Source organism: Bos mutus, chromosome 22, assembly GCF_027580195.1.
Source record: "Bos mutus isolate GX-2022 chromosome 22, NWIPB_WYAK_1.1, whole genome shotgun sequence".
Classification (NCBI taxonomy): Eukaryota; Metazoa; Chordata; class Mammalia; order Artiodactyla; family Bovidae; genus Bos; species Bos mutus.
In genome coordinates this window covers 51,163,724-51,180,334 of record NC_091638.1, presented here as the reverse complement: position 1 = coordinate 51,180,334, position 16,611 = coordinate 51,163,724, and the positions used below count along the sequence as shown (strand labels likewise).

The window sequence follows — 16,611 nt, the reverse complement described above, 5'->3', positions numbered from 1 at the left end:
TCTGACACTGATCCCCCAGCTTTGCACTTTCATTTCATGTCTCCAATTATTCCTCATGAACTCCCTGTGGTCTAAATTCTGCCTTCCAAGAGAGACAGAACCATTTTATTAGCTTCATTCATCCACATAAAACAGTAACTGGAACTCTCAAACACTCCAGAGCGATGACAACAGAGGGACATAGGATGACATGGGGTGAGAGAGCCAGGCTTGTGGGCTGGACCTCCTGCAGAACCATGCAGTCCCCCAGGCCTCCGGAGAAGTAACACGCCAACCCTCTGAAAATGTGTTCCTCTGAATAGGAGAAAAGCCCAGCACCATGATTCCGTACCTCTCTCATCAGAGTCTTCCGGAAACAGTCAAAGGTGCCAGAATACATGGGAGGCTGTCCAGGCAAACTTGGGGGCTGCGTCTGTAGTCGGACCTAAAATCAGAAGTTAAAACACAGTCATTTCCCAGAAGCAGAACTGCCTGTTGGGGGCAACGGCCTGACCATCTGCCAAAATCTCAACAGAGAAAGCAGCACCTGTGTGCACGTCTTCAGCATTCCCCTTATCTGCTGGCTTCAGACTTCTCTTTCCTCCAGTTTATTCCAACCTTGTACTCACAAGTCATCAGTAGCATGCTTTTGAAGAGTGAGACAGTTCCTCTGATTTCCTCAGCCACTTACTTTTGCTATTTATTTCTTATATAAAGGATCCCATGGTGACCAAATGGAATAGGTATGACCAGTTTACAAATGAGGAGACTGGGTTCACTGAGGTCCAGTGATGTGCCAGTAACTAGACCTGGCTGATGCAAAGCTCAGCTCAATTCTAGGCACTCTCCACACTCATCTGAAGTGCTTTGTTGGGGGTTAGGTAACGTGCTCGACAAAGATGTTTCGGAATGAGGTGGATTTAATATCCTGCTTTCCTTGGTGCTCATCCTTCTCCACCTTTCGGTGGATCCAATGCTTCCAACTTTCTTTAAACATCCCCTCTTAGCACTCCCTCCTTTGTCTCCTTTTCTATTCCAGGTGCCCTCCAAGGCTAAGCAGCCTACTCAGGTGGTCCACTATCCCTTTCAGAAAACACGTTCCAGGGCTTCAACTTATGTTCAGTGATGACTTTTACTCAGCCATCTTCAGACCTTCTCACCTCACCTTTTGGGCTACATTTCACTGCCTGGGGAAGCTCTCCCTACTCAAATCACCTCCAAAATCTCATCCTTTCGATGAATGTCCCATTTGTCCCAGAGCCACCAGTCTACCATTTCTCAGGATTTGAAACTCTAGCATCCAACTACTTCCTGTGTTTCTCCTCTTATTCATGTGGGCACCAAGGCTAATGGAAAGTTCTTTCAAGATGCTTCCAGGATCCTAATTTCTTCCTCTCTTCATCTGAAGTCTTCCTCCAGGCAAAGTGCTTGCCCATTCTTACCCAGTGTGGTAGTTTTCCAAAATGCCCATTAACTCTTTCATACTCTTGCCCTTCAGAAGCTAAACCTAAATCCCCTCCCCTTGGATGTGATCCAGACTCAGTGACTCACTTCTATCGAATAGAATATGATGATATTGATGCTATGTGACTTCCAAGGCTAGGTGACAGAAAGGTCAGCTTCTGCCTGTGTCCATCTCAGGTTATTTGCTTTATTTGCTTTGGGGAGTCCGTCACTATGCTATGAGGATACTTACACAGCCTGAAGAGGCCATGTGTAGAGGAAACAAGGCCTTCTGACAACAGCCAGCACTAACTGCCAGCATGTGAATGAACCACACGGAAGTCAATTCTTTGGATGAGTACAGTCCTGCCCAACATCTTTTTGTTGTTTTTGACTGGAAGGGAGGGTTTTTGATTCAGTATTTTTTTTTTAAAACAAACAAACCAACAGCTTTATTATGATATAACTTGTATACGATAAAATTCACCCATTTCATACAGTTAGAGGGTTTTTAGCAGTTGCAGAGTTGTGCAACCTTCATTATAATCAATTTGAGAACATTTTCATCACCCCAAAAAGAAACACCACACCCATCAGTAGTCACTCTCCTCTTCTCTCAGCCACTGGCAATTACTAAGCTACCTTCTGCCTCCATGAATTTTCCTATTCTCTACATTTCATATAAATGAAATCATACAGTATGTGGTCTTTCATACCTGGTTTCTTTTATTTAGCATAAAGTGTTCAAAGTTCACCTATGTTGCAGAATATATCAGTTCTTCAATCTTTTTATCGGTAAGTAATATTCTACTACACAAATGAACTATGTCCTGTTTATCTGCTCATCAGATAATGACAAATTACATTTTTTCCACTTTTATTATTATGAATAATGGTGCTACAAACTTTTGTAGGTTTTTGTGTGGACATACATTTTTTAGTTCTCTCGGGTGTTATATGGGTCAAGATTCTCCAGAGAGACAGAACCAATAAGCTATGGAGAGTTATTTATTTGTTTGTTTGTTATAAGGAATTGACTCACACAATTATGGAGGCAGACAAACCGCAAGATCTGCAGTCAGCAAGCTGGAGACCCAGGAAAGTCAATGAGATAGTTCTATTTCAAGTGTTAAGACCAGAGAACCAGGAGAGCTGATGGTCTAAGTCCCAGTTCAAAAGCTGGCAGGCTCAAGACCCAAGAGAGCCAACGTTTCAGTTAGAGTTCAAAGGCAGGAAAAGACCAACATCCCAGCTCAATCAGTCAAAGGAAGGAGTTTTGGCCTTTTGTTCTATTAAGGCCTTCAACTGACTAGATGAGGGTCACCCACATTAGGGAGGGCAATCTGCTTTACTTAGTCTACCTTAAATGCTAATCTCATCCAAAAACATCCTCACAGATATACCCAGAATAATGTCTGACCAATATATGGACACCCATGGCTCAGCTGACACATAAAATTAACCACAACAGGAGAATTGCTACGTCAGATGCTAACTCTATGTTTATTCAACCTTTTGAAGAACTGCCAGACTGTTTCCCAAAGAGGTTGCACCATTTACACCCCCACAAGCAATTTATGAGTATTCCAAATTCTCCACATCCTTGCCAATGCTGACTGTCATCTACCTTTTTTTTTTTTTTTTTTAAATTATAGCCAGTGTTAGGTGGATATTAGGTGGTATCTCCCTGGGATTTTGATTTATGTTTTCATGATGGATAATGATGTTGAACATTTTTCATGTGTTTATTGGCCATTTGTGTATCTTCTTTGGAAAAATGTCTATTCAGATTCTTTGCCCATTTTTTCCTTCCCAATTTTTTTTCTGTCATAAAATACACATAAAATTTACCATCTCGATCATTTTTAAGTACACAGTTCAGTGATATTGGGCTTCCCTGGTGACTCAGCTGGTAAAGAATCTGCCTTCAATGCAGGAGACCTGGGTTGGGAAGATCCCCTGGAGAAGGGAAAGGCCACCCACTCCAGTATTCTGGCCTGGAGAATTCCATGGACTGTATAGTCCATGGGGTCACAAAGAGTCAGACACAACTGAGTGACTTTCACTTTCACTTTTCAGTGATATTAAATACATTCAAAATGTTGTGCAACCATCACCATCATCCACAATTCTTTTTATCTCCTCCCACCAAACAGTAACTTCCCATTTGCCCTACATCCAGACCCTGGCAACCAGTCTACTTTCCGCCTCTAAGACTTCGTGTACTCGAAGCACCTCACATAAGTAGGATCATAAAGTACGTATTTTTCTATGAATGACTTAGTCCATTGAGCCTAACGGTTTCAACACCCATCCATTGGTTGCGAGTATCAGAACTCCCTCCTTTTTAGGCTGAATGATATTCTATTCTACGTCTAGGCCACATGTTGCTTATTTGTTCTTCCGTTTGTGCGCGCTTGGGTTACACCCATGTCTCAACCACTGCGAGCAGTGCTGCTAGGAACAGGGTGTACAAACATCTCTTCAAGACTCTGCGTGCGGTTCTTTGCAGTAAATATCCAGAAGTAGAATTGCTGGGTCACACAGTAATTCTATTTTCCCTTTTTTGAGATACTGGTATACTGTTTTCCACAGCGGCTGTACAATTTACCATTCCCAATAATAATGCACGAGGGTTCCAGAGTCTCTGCATCCTCCCTGACCCTTGTTATTTGGTTTTATTGATAGCAGCCATTCTATCAATAAAATGAGGTGGTATCTCATTACACTTTTTATTTGCATTTTCCTAATGATTAGTGATACTGAACATTTTTTCATGTTTTTTTTTCCAATTATGTATCTTCTTTGGAGAAATATATATTTAAGTACTTTATTTTTTTTTCAGAGCATGCAACAATGTCTTTTATTATATATGGGTTTTAAAAATTATTTTTGTAGTATCTCCATACACAGGCAAAAAAAAAAAAAATTGTTTAGCATATTGGAACTTGCAAACCTGATCACTGCAGAGAGGAGGCAAAATTATCCCTACAGCATGCTTAACCAGGCCAGTTCATCTGTCGACCTTCAAGAACATGGAGATGAACATGATAGACAGACTGGCCCCAATCTGAACCTTCATTCACCACCATTTGATAGCCCTTCTTCAGGCCCAGATGAGCAGCACATTTCTTGCCAACAATCATCAAATGACCAAGAGGACTTTCATTATCATCCGCTGCTGCAGAAATCTGGGATATATGTTTTTTGGGTATCACCAGAAAATGTGTTGGTGCTTGAGGGGAAATGTCAAGGAAAGCAAAACACTGGTCATCCTTATAAATGATTTTGGTTGGGATTTCTTTGTGAATCATCTTCCTGAAGACGGTGTCACTGCCAGGCCGGGCAACCTGAGCCTTGGTGATCTCATCTGCCATCTCTGCCTCCCTCCCGAGTGGCCGGCTGGGTAGAAGGTTGGGAGGAGGCTTTGCTTATTCTTAAATTGGGTTGTTTTTTGTGTTGTTGACTTGTAATAGTTCTTTTATATATTCTGGATCCCAGACAACATCTGCAACTTCACAAGAAATCCTTGAGCCAGACTACCCACCTAAGCTGCTCCCCAAATCCTATCTCACAAAGATCAAGAGAGTTAATGAATGCTGTTGTTATTTTGGCTGCACTGTGCAGCATGCAGGATCCTAGTTAACCAACTATGGATCGAGCTCGAACCCATGAACCCTTGCAACATGGAGGTGCAACCATTGGACTGCCAGGGAAGTCCGTATTGTTGTTGTTCTAAGCCACTAAGTTTTGGGGTTAAGTTGTTACATTGCAAGATAACTGACAGACCCAGTCATTATATTTCTGCAGTCTTTTTCCTGGTCTGTGTTCTACTTCCTAATCCTTCTCAGTTTGCTATCATACTAACCTTTCCAAGATACCATTTTCATCATGCTGTTTCTCTATTTATTTAGGTTGGTGCAAAAGTAATTTTGGTTTTACTTTGCCATTTGATATTGAAATACATTCTTCTTTATTTTTTTTGTTTTGGAATACATTCTTAAATGTGGTTATGTTACACATCTTTAATGTACATTTGCTGCTTTATGTTTTTTGCCAACAAATTGTTACTTGCTGTTTACTTTATATGTATCCTAGACTATGCAAAAGATGTTAGACAAAAAGCAAATTCTAGTGATTTTCTTATACTAGTTCAACATGGTTCATACAGCAGCTAAGACAAATCACAACACCAACACTGCATTTGGTCCAGGAACTGCTAACGAACGCACAGTGCAGTGGTGGCTCAAGAAGCTCTGCAAAGAAGATAAGAGCCTTGAAGATGAGGAGCACAGTGGCTGACCATCGGAAGTTGACAACGACCAATTGAGGGGATTTGAGCGCTCAAGAATTGATGCTTCTGAACTGTGGTGTTGGAGAAGGCTCTTGAGAGTCTCTTGGACAGCAAGGAGATCAAGCCAGTCAATTCTAAAGGAAATCAGTCCTGAATATTCACTGAAAGGAGTGATGGTAAAGCTGAAGCTCCAATACTTGGCCACTTGATGTGAAGAACCGACTCATTGGAAAAGACCCTAATGCTGGGAAAGATTGAAGGCAGGAGGAGAAGGGGATGATAGAGGATAAGATGGTTGGATAGCATCACTAACTCAACGGACATGAGTTTGAGCAAGCTCTGGGAACTGGTGTTGGACAGGGAAGCCTGCCATGCTGCAGTCCATGGGGTCACAAAGAGTCAGACACGACTGAGCAACTGAACTATACTGAACTGAATTGAGAGGATCATCAAGCTGATCCTCTCACAACTACATGAGAATTTTCTCAAAAACTCAAGGTCAACCATCCTACAGTTGTTCGGCACTTGAAGCAAACTGGAAAGGTGAAAAAGCTCAATAAGCGGGTGTCTCATGAACTCATCACACACACACAAAAAATCATCGTTGTGAAGTGTTGTCTTATCCTATGCAACAGCAGCAAACCATTTCTCGATTGGATTGTGACATGTGACAAAAAGTGGATAGCATACAACTGGTGATGACCAGCTCAGTGGCCAGACTGAGAAGTTCTAAAGCATTTCCCAAAGCCAACTTGCACCAAAGAAAGGGCGATGGTCACTGTTTGGTGGTCTGCTGCTGGTCTGATCCACTACAGCTTTCTGAATCCTGGCGAAATCATTATATATGAGAAGTATTCTCAGCAAATCAATGAGATGCACTGAAAACTGCAACACCTGCAGCCAGCATTGGTCAAAAGAAAGGGACCAATTCTCTGCAACAACGCCCAACTGCACATTGCACAAACAAAACTTCAAAAGCTGAATGAAATTTTGCCTCATTGGCCATATTCATGTGACCTCTTGCCAACCGACTACCACTTCTTCAAGCAACTCAACAACTTTATGCAGGGAAAATGCTTTCATAATCAGCAGGATGCAGAAAATGCTTTTCAAGGGTTCATCGAATCCTGAAGCATAGCTTTTTATGCTACAGGAATCAACAAACGTATTTCTCATTGGCAAAAATGTGTTGCTTGTAATGGTTCTGATTTTGATTAACAAAGATGTGTTTGAGCCTAACTATAATGATTCAAAATTGAGGGTCCGAAACCACAATTACTCTTCCACCAACCAACCAAATTTTTCATTCTTGATTTTGTGAGGGCTTTTGTTAGTCCTGCGCTCTAGGCAATGGAGGTGACATGCAAAGCTGAGAAGTTTATGGAACATAACAGTAGACATGTCCAGAGGCTCCCACTGCTTTACATCCAATATCCCTTACTTGGCCTTCAGATTCTCCATGGTCAGGCACAAACTCCTCAAGTTAGTAGGAGAGAGAGATGGACCAAAAGTTCTGACTGATACCTTTCTTGTGATTTTGTATAAACTCCTACCTGCCTCATCATGCCATCCATCATTTAGGCCCAGCAAGAACATTAAAGTCCTCCATGGCTGGTCTTCTTTTACAGCCTGGTTCCCACTGCCAAGCCTATATCCACCTTCACTCCTGCCTTCCCTCTGCCAGGAATATCTGGGTCTCCCTACTTCTCCAGTTAGAAAACAGCCAGCCCTTCACCACCTGCCATAAAATCTTTCCAAGCTGAAAAGCTACAGCTCCTGCCTTTCCAGACCACTGTTAGTCACCTTGGGTCTCTAAAAGTGTCTCTTGGCCAAGCTTTGACCAGAGCCCACCTGGCTCCCTGAGGTCAAAAGGACAGTAGTCAGCAACTTGTGGGTTTGGCTTAAATCAAAGGGAGAGTTTCTGATTATTAAAAATGCAGTAAGGGCTTCCCTGGAGGTCCAGTAGTTAAGAATCCACCTTGCAATGTAATAGATGACAGTTCGATCCCTGGTGAAGGAAGTTCCCACATGCCATGGAGCAACTAAGTGCTAGTGCCACAGCTACTGAGCCTGGGTGCTGCAACTAGTGAAGCCTGCATGCCTGCGAGTCTGTGCTCTGCAACAAGAGGAGCCTCTGCTATAAGAAGCCTGTGCACTGCAACCAGGGAGCAGCCCCCACTCGCTGCACCTAGAGAAACCCACACAAAGTAACAAAGACTCAGCACAGTCAAAAGTAAAATTAATTAATTGATTTTTAAAAGATAAAAGCTTAAAGACAATGCAGTGAGCATTTTCAGTCATTTACATTTCAGTACACAGATCATCCTTCCCTTCCTGGGGGTGACATCTGATGGGGAGGAAGGGCAAAGGATATGGAGGTAGGAGCAACACTTGTATTAGGGAGCAACAGGATTTTGTTTTTCTTTAAAGAGAGACCCCAGATAACTAGAACTAACAAGATCAAGAGTAGAAAGAGAGGCCAGACAATTCTCCCCTACATCAGTGTTGCTTAAAACGACTACTGTTGGGGAAGCCCTAACACACATGGCATTTATCAACTTCTGAATAAACATCTGATTTCATGTTTCACAGTGCCCAAACCAGCCTGATGGCTTTAATCTTAGTCTTGTGATAAAATGACCCCGGATCTTCTTGGTGAAAGGTAGCAAAGAGCCTGCTGCCCAAACTTGCTCAGAGAACATCACCAAAGCAATTTTCTTTGCTTTGGTGGAGGAAACCCAATTCAACAATCCAAGAATTCCTCTACACAGGCTTCCCACTCTGCGAGACTCACCTCTGTTCTCCACAGGCTCACCCTGGCCATGAACTGTCAACTTTCTCTAAGTGTGTGCAGAGATAAGGTTAGAAAACTGGGATGAAGCTTTGAATGCTAAGTCATAGGGTATGGACTTTGGTCTCCAGTAAGGCCTTGCTGTAAGTGCTGCAGGGGAAAGAGTTGATGTGCAATATGAGGATAACCAGGGGACAAGCCTTGATGAGTTTCCACCTTCCCAGAGCCTCAATCTGACCATGGCTTCCACACCAAGTTGTTGTGAGGATCAGCCTGGCCTTGAGCAAAGCTGATCACTTGATTTCCTTGGAAGGGACTCGGTCACTGAGGGCACTGTCGCTTCCCACAGGAGACCGCTAAGGTTAACATGGGGTGACACACTGAAGACGGTTAAGAAAGGTGCAAAAGAGACAGTGGCGGAGCACTTCGGCCCCAGAGAAATGTGTCAAAAGACATATCTATCTAGAGTAACCTGCGTTTAGCCCTCTTCCAGAAGAAGGATTTACAGATGACCTGTTTCAATCTTGCTGATGTTAGGGTTTGCAGAAGTTAGAACTTTGAGCAGACGCTTTTTCTTTACCATCCCCAAAGTAGGGGCCCCAGATGAGAAAAGGTTGCTGGACAGAGAACTTTTTTAAAATCAAGAGTCTTCGGTGGGCGATTAGAGGCTTCTCACTCTGCGCCGTCTAGCTCCTTGGGGCGCAGGAACAGTTTCCTCCACACCCGAAAGGGTCGAGAGGGAGATTCCCCAGACTTCTCACGGAAGCTCCCCCGGGCCCCACTTCTGTCCCGGACCAAGCGTCGCGAGAGACCCTGCTTTCCGCGCCCTGCTCGGTCGGGCCTCCTCCCTCCAGCCCGCGCGCCCCAGCCTCCTCGCACCTTGACAGTGTCCAGCGGGTGTCCCACGAACACCAGGCACATGCCTCCAAAGCCGCCGGCCAGCAGGTTCTTGAGCGGGCTAATGGGCTTCACCTCGTCTGCCATGGTCAGTCAGTCCGTCACAGTGCCTGTGGTTTCCCGGCCGGCTCCGCTCCACTGCTCCAGCAGCGGCGCCGGCGCCGCCGACCTTTCACCCACTTTTGGGTGGGCGGGGCATGAGCCCGGGGCAGGTCGGGAGGAGGGCCTAGACCGCCTGCCCGGCCCCTGCTTCCGCCGGCGGCGCTGCTTCCGGCCATAGCTCCTCCTCGATGGGCGTGGCTTGCGGGAGAAGGGCTGGCCCCTACGCCTTCTGGGCGGTATTTTGGAGTGGCGGTTGGTGGGGGTGGACTTCAGTTCAGTTCAGTCGCTCAGTCGTGTCCAACTCTTTTGAGAATAGACTTAAGAAGCACGGAGACTTGAGGAGGCTAAAGGTCATAGTCAGAGATGCTGGATTGGATTGGATCAGAGAACAGCAGAGGAGGTGATGAGATGTGTTTGGATTCTGAATATATTCTGAAAGAAGAACCTAAAGGAATTGTTAATAACTATAACAATTAGGAGTTAAGTGAAGCCGCTCAGTCGTGTCCAACTCCTTGCGACCCCATGGACTGTAGCCTACCACGCTCCTCTGTCCATGGGATTTTCCAGGCAAGGGTACTGGAGTGGGTTGCCATAAAGGTGATGTTTATGTTTTTGACTTATTCACTCTCGGTGCATAGTATTCAGGTATCCACTATATAACTTGTCATTTCTGTATGTTTGAAATTTGTCAAATTAATAATTTGTAAACAATAAGCATACCCCTACTCTGTAGCAGGAACCTCACTGCCCAGCTAACCTGATAGCAATCCTCCTCTGCAGGCACTCCCAAGCTAGGAGGAAGACTAGAATGGGGAGGATGGACCATGTACACTACGGGTGGAAAGATTAGTGACAGGAACAAAATTGGGATCGGAAGTGATGGGGCCTGACTGGGGCAGAAGACCTGTAAAGGGAGTAGAAGGCAAGGCTCAAAAGTCTGTTTATCCCATGCTATAGGCTTTTTCTAGAAGAGGATGGGAACCATGGAACAATTTTAAGCACAGCAATGATATGATCAGATTTGTTTTAGAAAATCTATTTGGGATGGATGAATTTGTGTTAGGAGAGAATGGAAGCAAGGAGAACAGTTAAGAGAAAATTACAGTGGTCCAGGCAAGAGGCAGTGAAGGCATTAATTGAACAGGGTGTTCATCACTGGATTGGCCTTATTGGAATGTCCAAGATTCAGGGTTTGGTAATGGGACCATGTTTATTTCACTTGTGACTTCTAACACTCCGGCTGCAGAAGAGGAGCTAACTTAGAGTCAATCTGCATCAGAGCAGCTTCAGGAAGAGGGGCTGTTTGTACAGCCCTCCTGATAAACTTTCCTGGTAGACCCTCTTGGTAAACCTTGACAGACCTGAGCATGGACTCCACTTAAGCCCACCAAGTTCTATTAAATCTTCATAGGGTAACTGATGATCCCCCAAACAAATGGTCTTCCTGTTTCCTCATCTGATAAGCCTTTACACACTGCTAGAAAACTTACCTGAAATTTAACCTGACTGTCATTCCCTGGCCAAAAAACCTCCTCAGCTCCTCACTGCATCAGAATAGAAGTGGTTCAGGGCAGACAAGGTTTTTCATATTTCATTAGGTTACTGCTTCAACCGTATTTTCCCCTAGACTGTATCTTCCTCTCTGAGCAAACTTAGCTTCTACTGGTTTACCACACAGCCAGCCCTGTTATTTAACTGACCTCACCCTCCACCCCCCAGTAGCCAGGCCTTTACATATCCTGTCCCCTTCAGCACAAGGTATCTTTCCTCTCCCCACTCCAGGTAACATACTGATGCAGGAGATCGATACCAAGTTGCCCATATGCTAGACATTGTCCGACCAGTGGTTCTTAGCCATCTGGGAGGGAGAGAATTCCTGGCACTCTCTCCCCAGAAAAATGTACACATGCATATGCACCTCCAGGTTTGCTATCAGTTCCACAAGCTTCATGTCGGGTGGCATCACTGACTTGATGGACATGGGTTTGAGCAAGCTCCGGGAGTTGGTGATGGCCAGGGAAGCCTGGCGTCCATGGGGTCGCAAAGAGTCTGAGCGACACGACTGTGCAACTGAACTGAACTGAACCACAAGCTTCACAAGGAATGTGAAGCTATCTTTGTGAGGCAAGAGGGCCCCACCCAGGGTAGATACTGCAAAATGAAAATAGGAGGACAATTGAGGGAGGAGGCTGGGCTCTGCCTCAAGAGGAGAGGCCACTTATTTCTCATTTTTGAAGTAAGGTGACCTCCCTGACTACACATGCACAGAAAGGCTCCTTGGAGGTCAAAAGGGGGAGTGATGCTAGGTGATGCTAACTACCTCTACACCTCTAATGTAGAATCTGCCTTGGCTGAGACGTGTGTGCACATATAAGAGGATCCTAAGGTACACCAATTGTGGACTCTGAGCCAGGGAAATCAAAATGGTTGGCCAAAGGAAACCCAGAAACAAATGCTCTATATAAGTGATCATACCACCACGAGGGCATGACTCTGGGACTCTGAGTCCACCCATGTGTCTATCCATACGTACTTTTTTTTTCCCTCCTAATAAACACTTGACTTCTCTCACTACTTTCCGTCTTTACGGCAGTTCTTTTTCTGCAAAGCTGAAGAGCCAGGGCCTTGTCACTGACCACTGGTCTGGCAGCTAGGATTTGGTGCTCTCACTGCCCCTCCCCAGCCTCAATGTCCGGCCAGGGAACAAGGCCCAACGTCAAGCTGCTGCAGGCCGAGGCCATCTGAGATCACTTGGCCCTCTCTTGAGAAGCCTTCTTCCTAGACTTTGGGAATCAAACATGAATGAGGGGGACCTTCCCTTAGGTCATACCCTTCCCAAGACTGTCCACACCCTGTGACTGAGCAAGGGAGAGATTTAATGCCTGACCACTCTGGCATAGTATCAGATACTCTGACAGGTAGTATTCACACTCCAGTGCTCTCTGCTGGGTTGGCTTCATTGGGCCTGCATCACAGTTTATCTGCGGCCTCTGCCTAATTCTGCTTCCTGCCCCCTCCCTTTACATACGCTGGTCCCTAATAAGTATCTTGTTCCCCAAGCTCCATCTCAGTACTTGCTTCCAAAGAGTCCAACCTGCAAGAGTAGTATTCAACATCATTCCTTACCAAAAACAAGATAAAACCAAAAGGTAAAGAACATAAAACTGTAAATTTAAGATTTGAAGCAAACTCCCTTGTAATAGATAAAGAGTAACTACTTTTTTTTTTAAAGCAAACTAGTAACTACCATATTTTTTCTCAGCAAAACTATTTAATGGTGAACTATTAGAAGCTATCCTATTAATGATAGGAGAACAAATAGAGATTTTTTTAATCATGATTACTGCTTAACGTTTTACTGGACTTAGTAGCTAATGCAAAAATATCAATAGGGAGGGAGGGAGGGAAAGAAATAGCAAACTAAGGAAGAAGTGAAAGAAAGTGAAAGTTGCTCAGTTGTGTCTGACTCTTTGTGACCCCCTTGGACTATACAGTTCAGGGAATTCTTCAGCCCAGAATACTGGAGTGAGTAGCCTTTCCCTTCTCCAGGGGATCTGCCCAACCCAGGGATCAAAGCCAGGTCTCCCGCATTGCAGGCATTTTCTTTATCAGCTGAGCCACCAGGAAAGCCCATAAGGAAGAAAGAAAGAAGAGTGTGGGTTGCAGGGGGGTGGGGGGGGGTGGGCAGAGGGAGAAAGGAAAAGGAAGGAAAGTAATAAAAAATTTAAATATTAAAAAGCAGTCCTTGGAACTTCCCTGGCAGTCTAGTGGTTAAGACTCGGTTTTTCCACCACAGTGTGTGTGGGTCTGATCTCTGGTCAAACCAAAAAAAAAAAGAGTCCAAAATATTCCTATTTTCAAGTGATCCAAATGTTTACTTTGAAAATTCAAGAGAATCAGTTGAAAACTGAGCAAATTTAAGTAAGGAGACAGATACAAGAACAGTATCAGAAAGCAATCACTTTTTGATCAGTTCAGTTCAGTCACTCAGTCGTGTCTGACTCTTTGCAACCCCATGAACTGCAGCACGCCAGGCTTCCCTGTCCATCACCAACTCCCAGAGTCCATCCAAACCCATGTCCATTGAGTCTGTGATGCCATCCAACCATCTCATCCTCTGTCATCCCCTTCTCCTCCTGCCCTCAATCTTTCCCAGCATCAGGGTATTTTCAAATGAGTCAGCTCTTCACATCAGGTGGCCAAAGTATTGGAGTTTCAGCTTCAGCATCAGTCCTTCCAATGAACACCCAGGACTGATCTCCTTTAGGATGGACTGGTTGGATCTCCTTGCAGTCCAAGGGACTCTCAAGAGTCTTCTCCAACACCACAGTTAAAAAGCATCAATTCTTTGGCACTCAGCTTTCTTTATAGTCCAACTCTCACATCCATACATGACCACTGGAAAAACCATAGCCTTGACTAAACAGACCTTTGTTGACAATGTTAAAAATAACAGATCACAAACAGGAAGAATCAATCCTATTCAGAATAACATCAAAACCCATAATGTATGCAGGACTAAACCAAAGATCCATGTGAATAAAGCTATATAAATTCATATACACAAAAGGCAAACAAAAGAAGTATAAAGAAACAGTAATATTTCTTGGATGCAAAGACTCAATAATGAGGCTATCAGTGCTTCCCTTTAAGTTATTCTTAGAAATTCAGTGCTCTCCAGTGGATTTTCAAAAATGAAAACATGTCAACCTGAATCTAAGATTTATACAAAAGAAAAGTTGTATGATATTGGTGAAGAAATATGAGTCTTCTAGATGAGGCCCCAGAGTTCAAGGAGCTAAGACCAATCATTCCCACTACAGGGAATGATTCTGTGACACAGAAACTGAGAGACATTGTATTTTGTTTACATATCTTATATGCAAATTTATTTTGAAGACAGAATACTACACATATCATTTCATATCCTATTTTTATCACTTAAGAGTATATTACAGGACTTCCCTGCTGGTAGAGTGGCTAAGAATCAGCTTGCCAATGTAGGGGACACAGATTCCATCCTGGTCCGGGAAGATTCCACATGCTGCGAGCAACTAAGCCTGTAAGCTGTAACTACTGAAGCCCATGCACCTAGACTTTTGCTCCACAAGAGAAGCCACCGCAAAGAGAAACCCGAGCACCAAAATGAGAGTAGTTCCTGCTCCCTTCAACTAGAGAAAGCCCAAGCACAGCAATGAAGGCCCAGTGCCACCAAAAATTTAAAAAAAGAAAAATTTTTTGAAGAGTATATCCCAGACACCCAAGCACAGCCAAAAATAAAAATAAACTAAAAAAAAAAAAAAAAATGGTATTAGCAACAGTTTAATAAACATCTATTTAACAGAGTAATGTTGAAAACAAGGATGGATATGTGACCCTAAGAAACTCACCTTGGGACTTTCTTGGTAGTCCAGTGGCTAAGACTCTGTTCTCCCAATCCAGGGGGCCCAGGTTCAATTCCTGGTCAGGGAAGTATATCCTACATGCTGCAACTACAGATCCTGTGTGCTACAACTAAGACCCAGGGCAGCCAAATAAATATTTTAAAAAAAGAAAAGAAACTCACCTTCAGCAGGCGAGAGACAGAACAAATAAGGATAGTACCTGGGATTCCAATATATTGTACATTTGTATGCTTGATATGTGAATGTCCTCATTCACTATTTTGCAAATGCAATAATTATACAGAAAAACTGATTGTTCCCTTTTATTTATTGGGGAGGATTTATTACCAGGAACCCAGAATGAATGCACCTAATTAAAAAGATTTCATTAGCCGAAAATATAGTTTGGTTCCTTCACTAGTGTCATGATATAAAGGGCTATGTTTTGTTATAACAAATAAGTACATCGAACTACAGGCTTCCCTTGCGGCTCAGACGACGGTAAAGAGTGTGCCTGCAATGCAGGTGACCTGGGTTAGATCTCTGGCTTGGGAAGATTCATCCCAATGTTCTTGCCTGGAGAATATTCTTGTCCATGGGGTCGCAAAGAGTGGCACACGACTGAGCACCTTTTAGACAAAGTTTTACGTTGCTAATATATAAAACATGTCACTCACTCATTATTGTTAGTTTTCACTCCAAATTAAGGTGTGTGTGGGAATGGTTTTCAAGTATTTGAAAGCACCTGATTTGGGTTGCTGCTAAGTCACTTCAGTCGTGTCCGACTCTGTGTGACCCCACAGACGGCAGCCCACCAGGCTCCCCCGTCCCTGGGATTCTCCAGGCAAGAACACTGGAGTGGGTTGCCATTTGGGTACATACTCCTAATTAAACAGGAAGCTGAAAATCATGTATACAAATATATGCAAGAACTGAAGAGAGTCCATTACACATCAATATCCTGAATATTAGCACATACACGACTCATGCATGGGTGGAAATGGTTTGGGTTATCTATGGACTTGCACAGGGAGGAAGCTCCCTAACATCACTTGCTTCACTCCGGCGTTTCCACGTTGTGCAGCAGCAACTTAAGTGAGGCTTCATGTCTGTCTATCCATAACACTCGACAAAGGCCCCAGAAGGTACTGAAAGGCATAATGGCACTTCCTATACTGTGTGAATACACTGTGCAGCAAGGTAGTTAAGATTCAATCTCGGGTGATTGGGAAGCCAAAGAAATTAGGCAGCGAACTAGGCCACGGAGAGGGAAGCGGAAGCCTGGCGTGGTTCTACGAATCGGCCTAGGTAGAAATTCCCGGCCCAGCTTGCTGACACGAAGACCCAGCTCTCATTCGATCAAACAGCGGCCATGAAATATCAGTCCTTTATCCACTCCACGAACGACTGGAGGTCTTCTCCGCGCCGGACACCGAGTACAGTGAAGTGAGGAGACTCCGTCAAAAAAACAACAAAAGCCCTGGTTGAAAGGATCCAGGCCGGGGGCGCTGGTAGGCGAAAGCCCGCGGCGATGCAGTGACAGCTTTCCAAGAAGCCTCTCCTTTGCTAGCCGTCGGCGCCAGCCTTGCTGCGGGCGTACTCGGGTCGCTGCGCTGGGCTGGAGTGAAGTGTCCGCAGAGAGGCGTTATTACCCAGCGCCTGTCGCGACCCCGGCGACCGCCGGGCGACCCCGGGCGGGAAGTGACGCAACCGCTCCGAGC

General features: G+C 44.4%; 1 protein-coding gene and 1 pseudogene across 2 annotated transcripts in view; both read right to left on the bottom strand.

Moving 5' to 3' along the window:
• Positions 1 to 9,591, bottom strand: part of SLC25A20 (solute carrier family 25 member 20) — a 34,926-nt gene extending 25,335 nt beyond the window's left edge. For both annotated transcript variants that reach the window (XR_011461894.1, XM_070359293.1), the window contains exons 1-2: positions 9,387 to 9,591; positions 332 to 424 (exon numbers count right to left, since the gene is read on the bottom strand). Coding sequence is in view for 1 of the 2 variants with exons in the window: in XM_070359293.1 (XP_070215394.1) it covers positions 332 to 424; positions 9,387 to 9,491 (198 nt within the window). In the remaining variant the exon portion in view is untranslated. The remainder of the gene's footprint in view (positions 1 to 331; positions 425 to 9,386) is intronic.
• Positions 4,422 to 4,799, bottom strand: LOC102274537 (adenosine 5'-monophosphoramidase HINT1 pseudogene; annotated as a pseudogene).
• Positions 9,592 to 16,611: the final 7,020 nt, after the last annotated feature.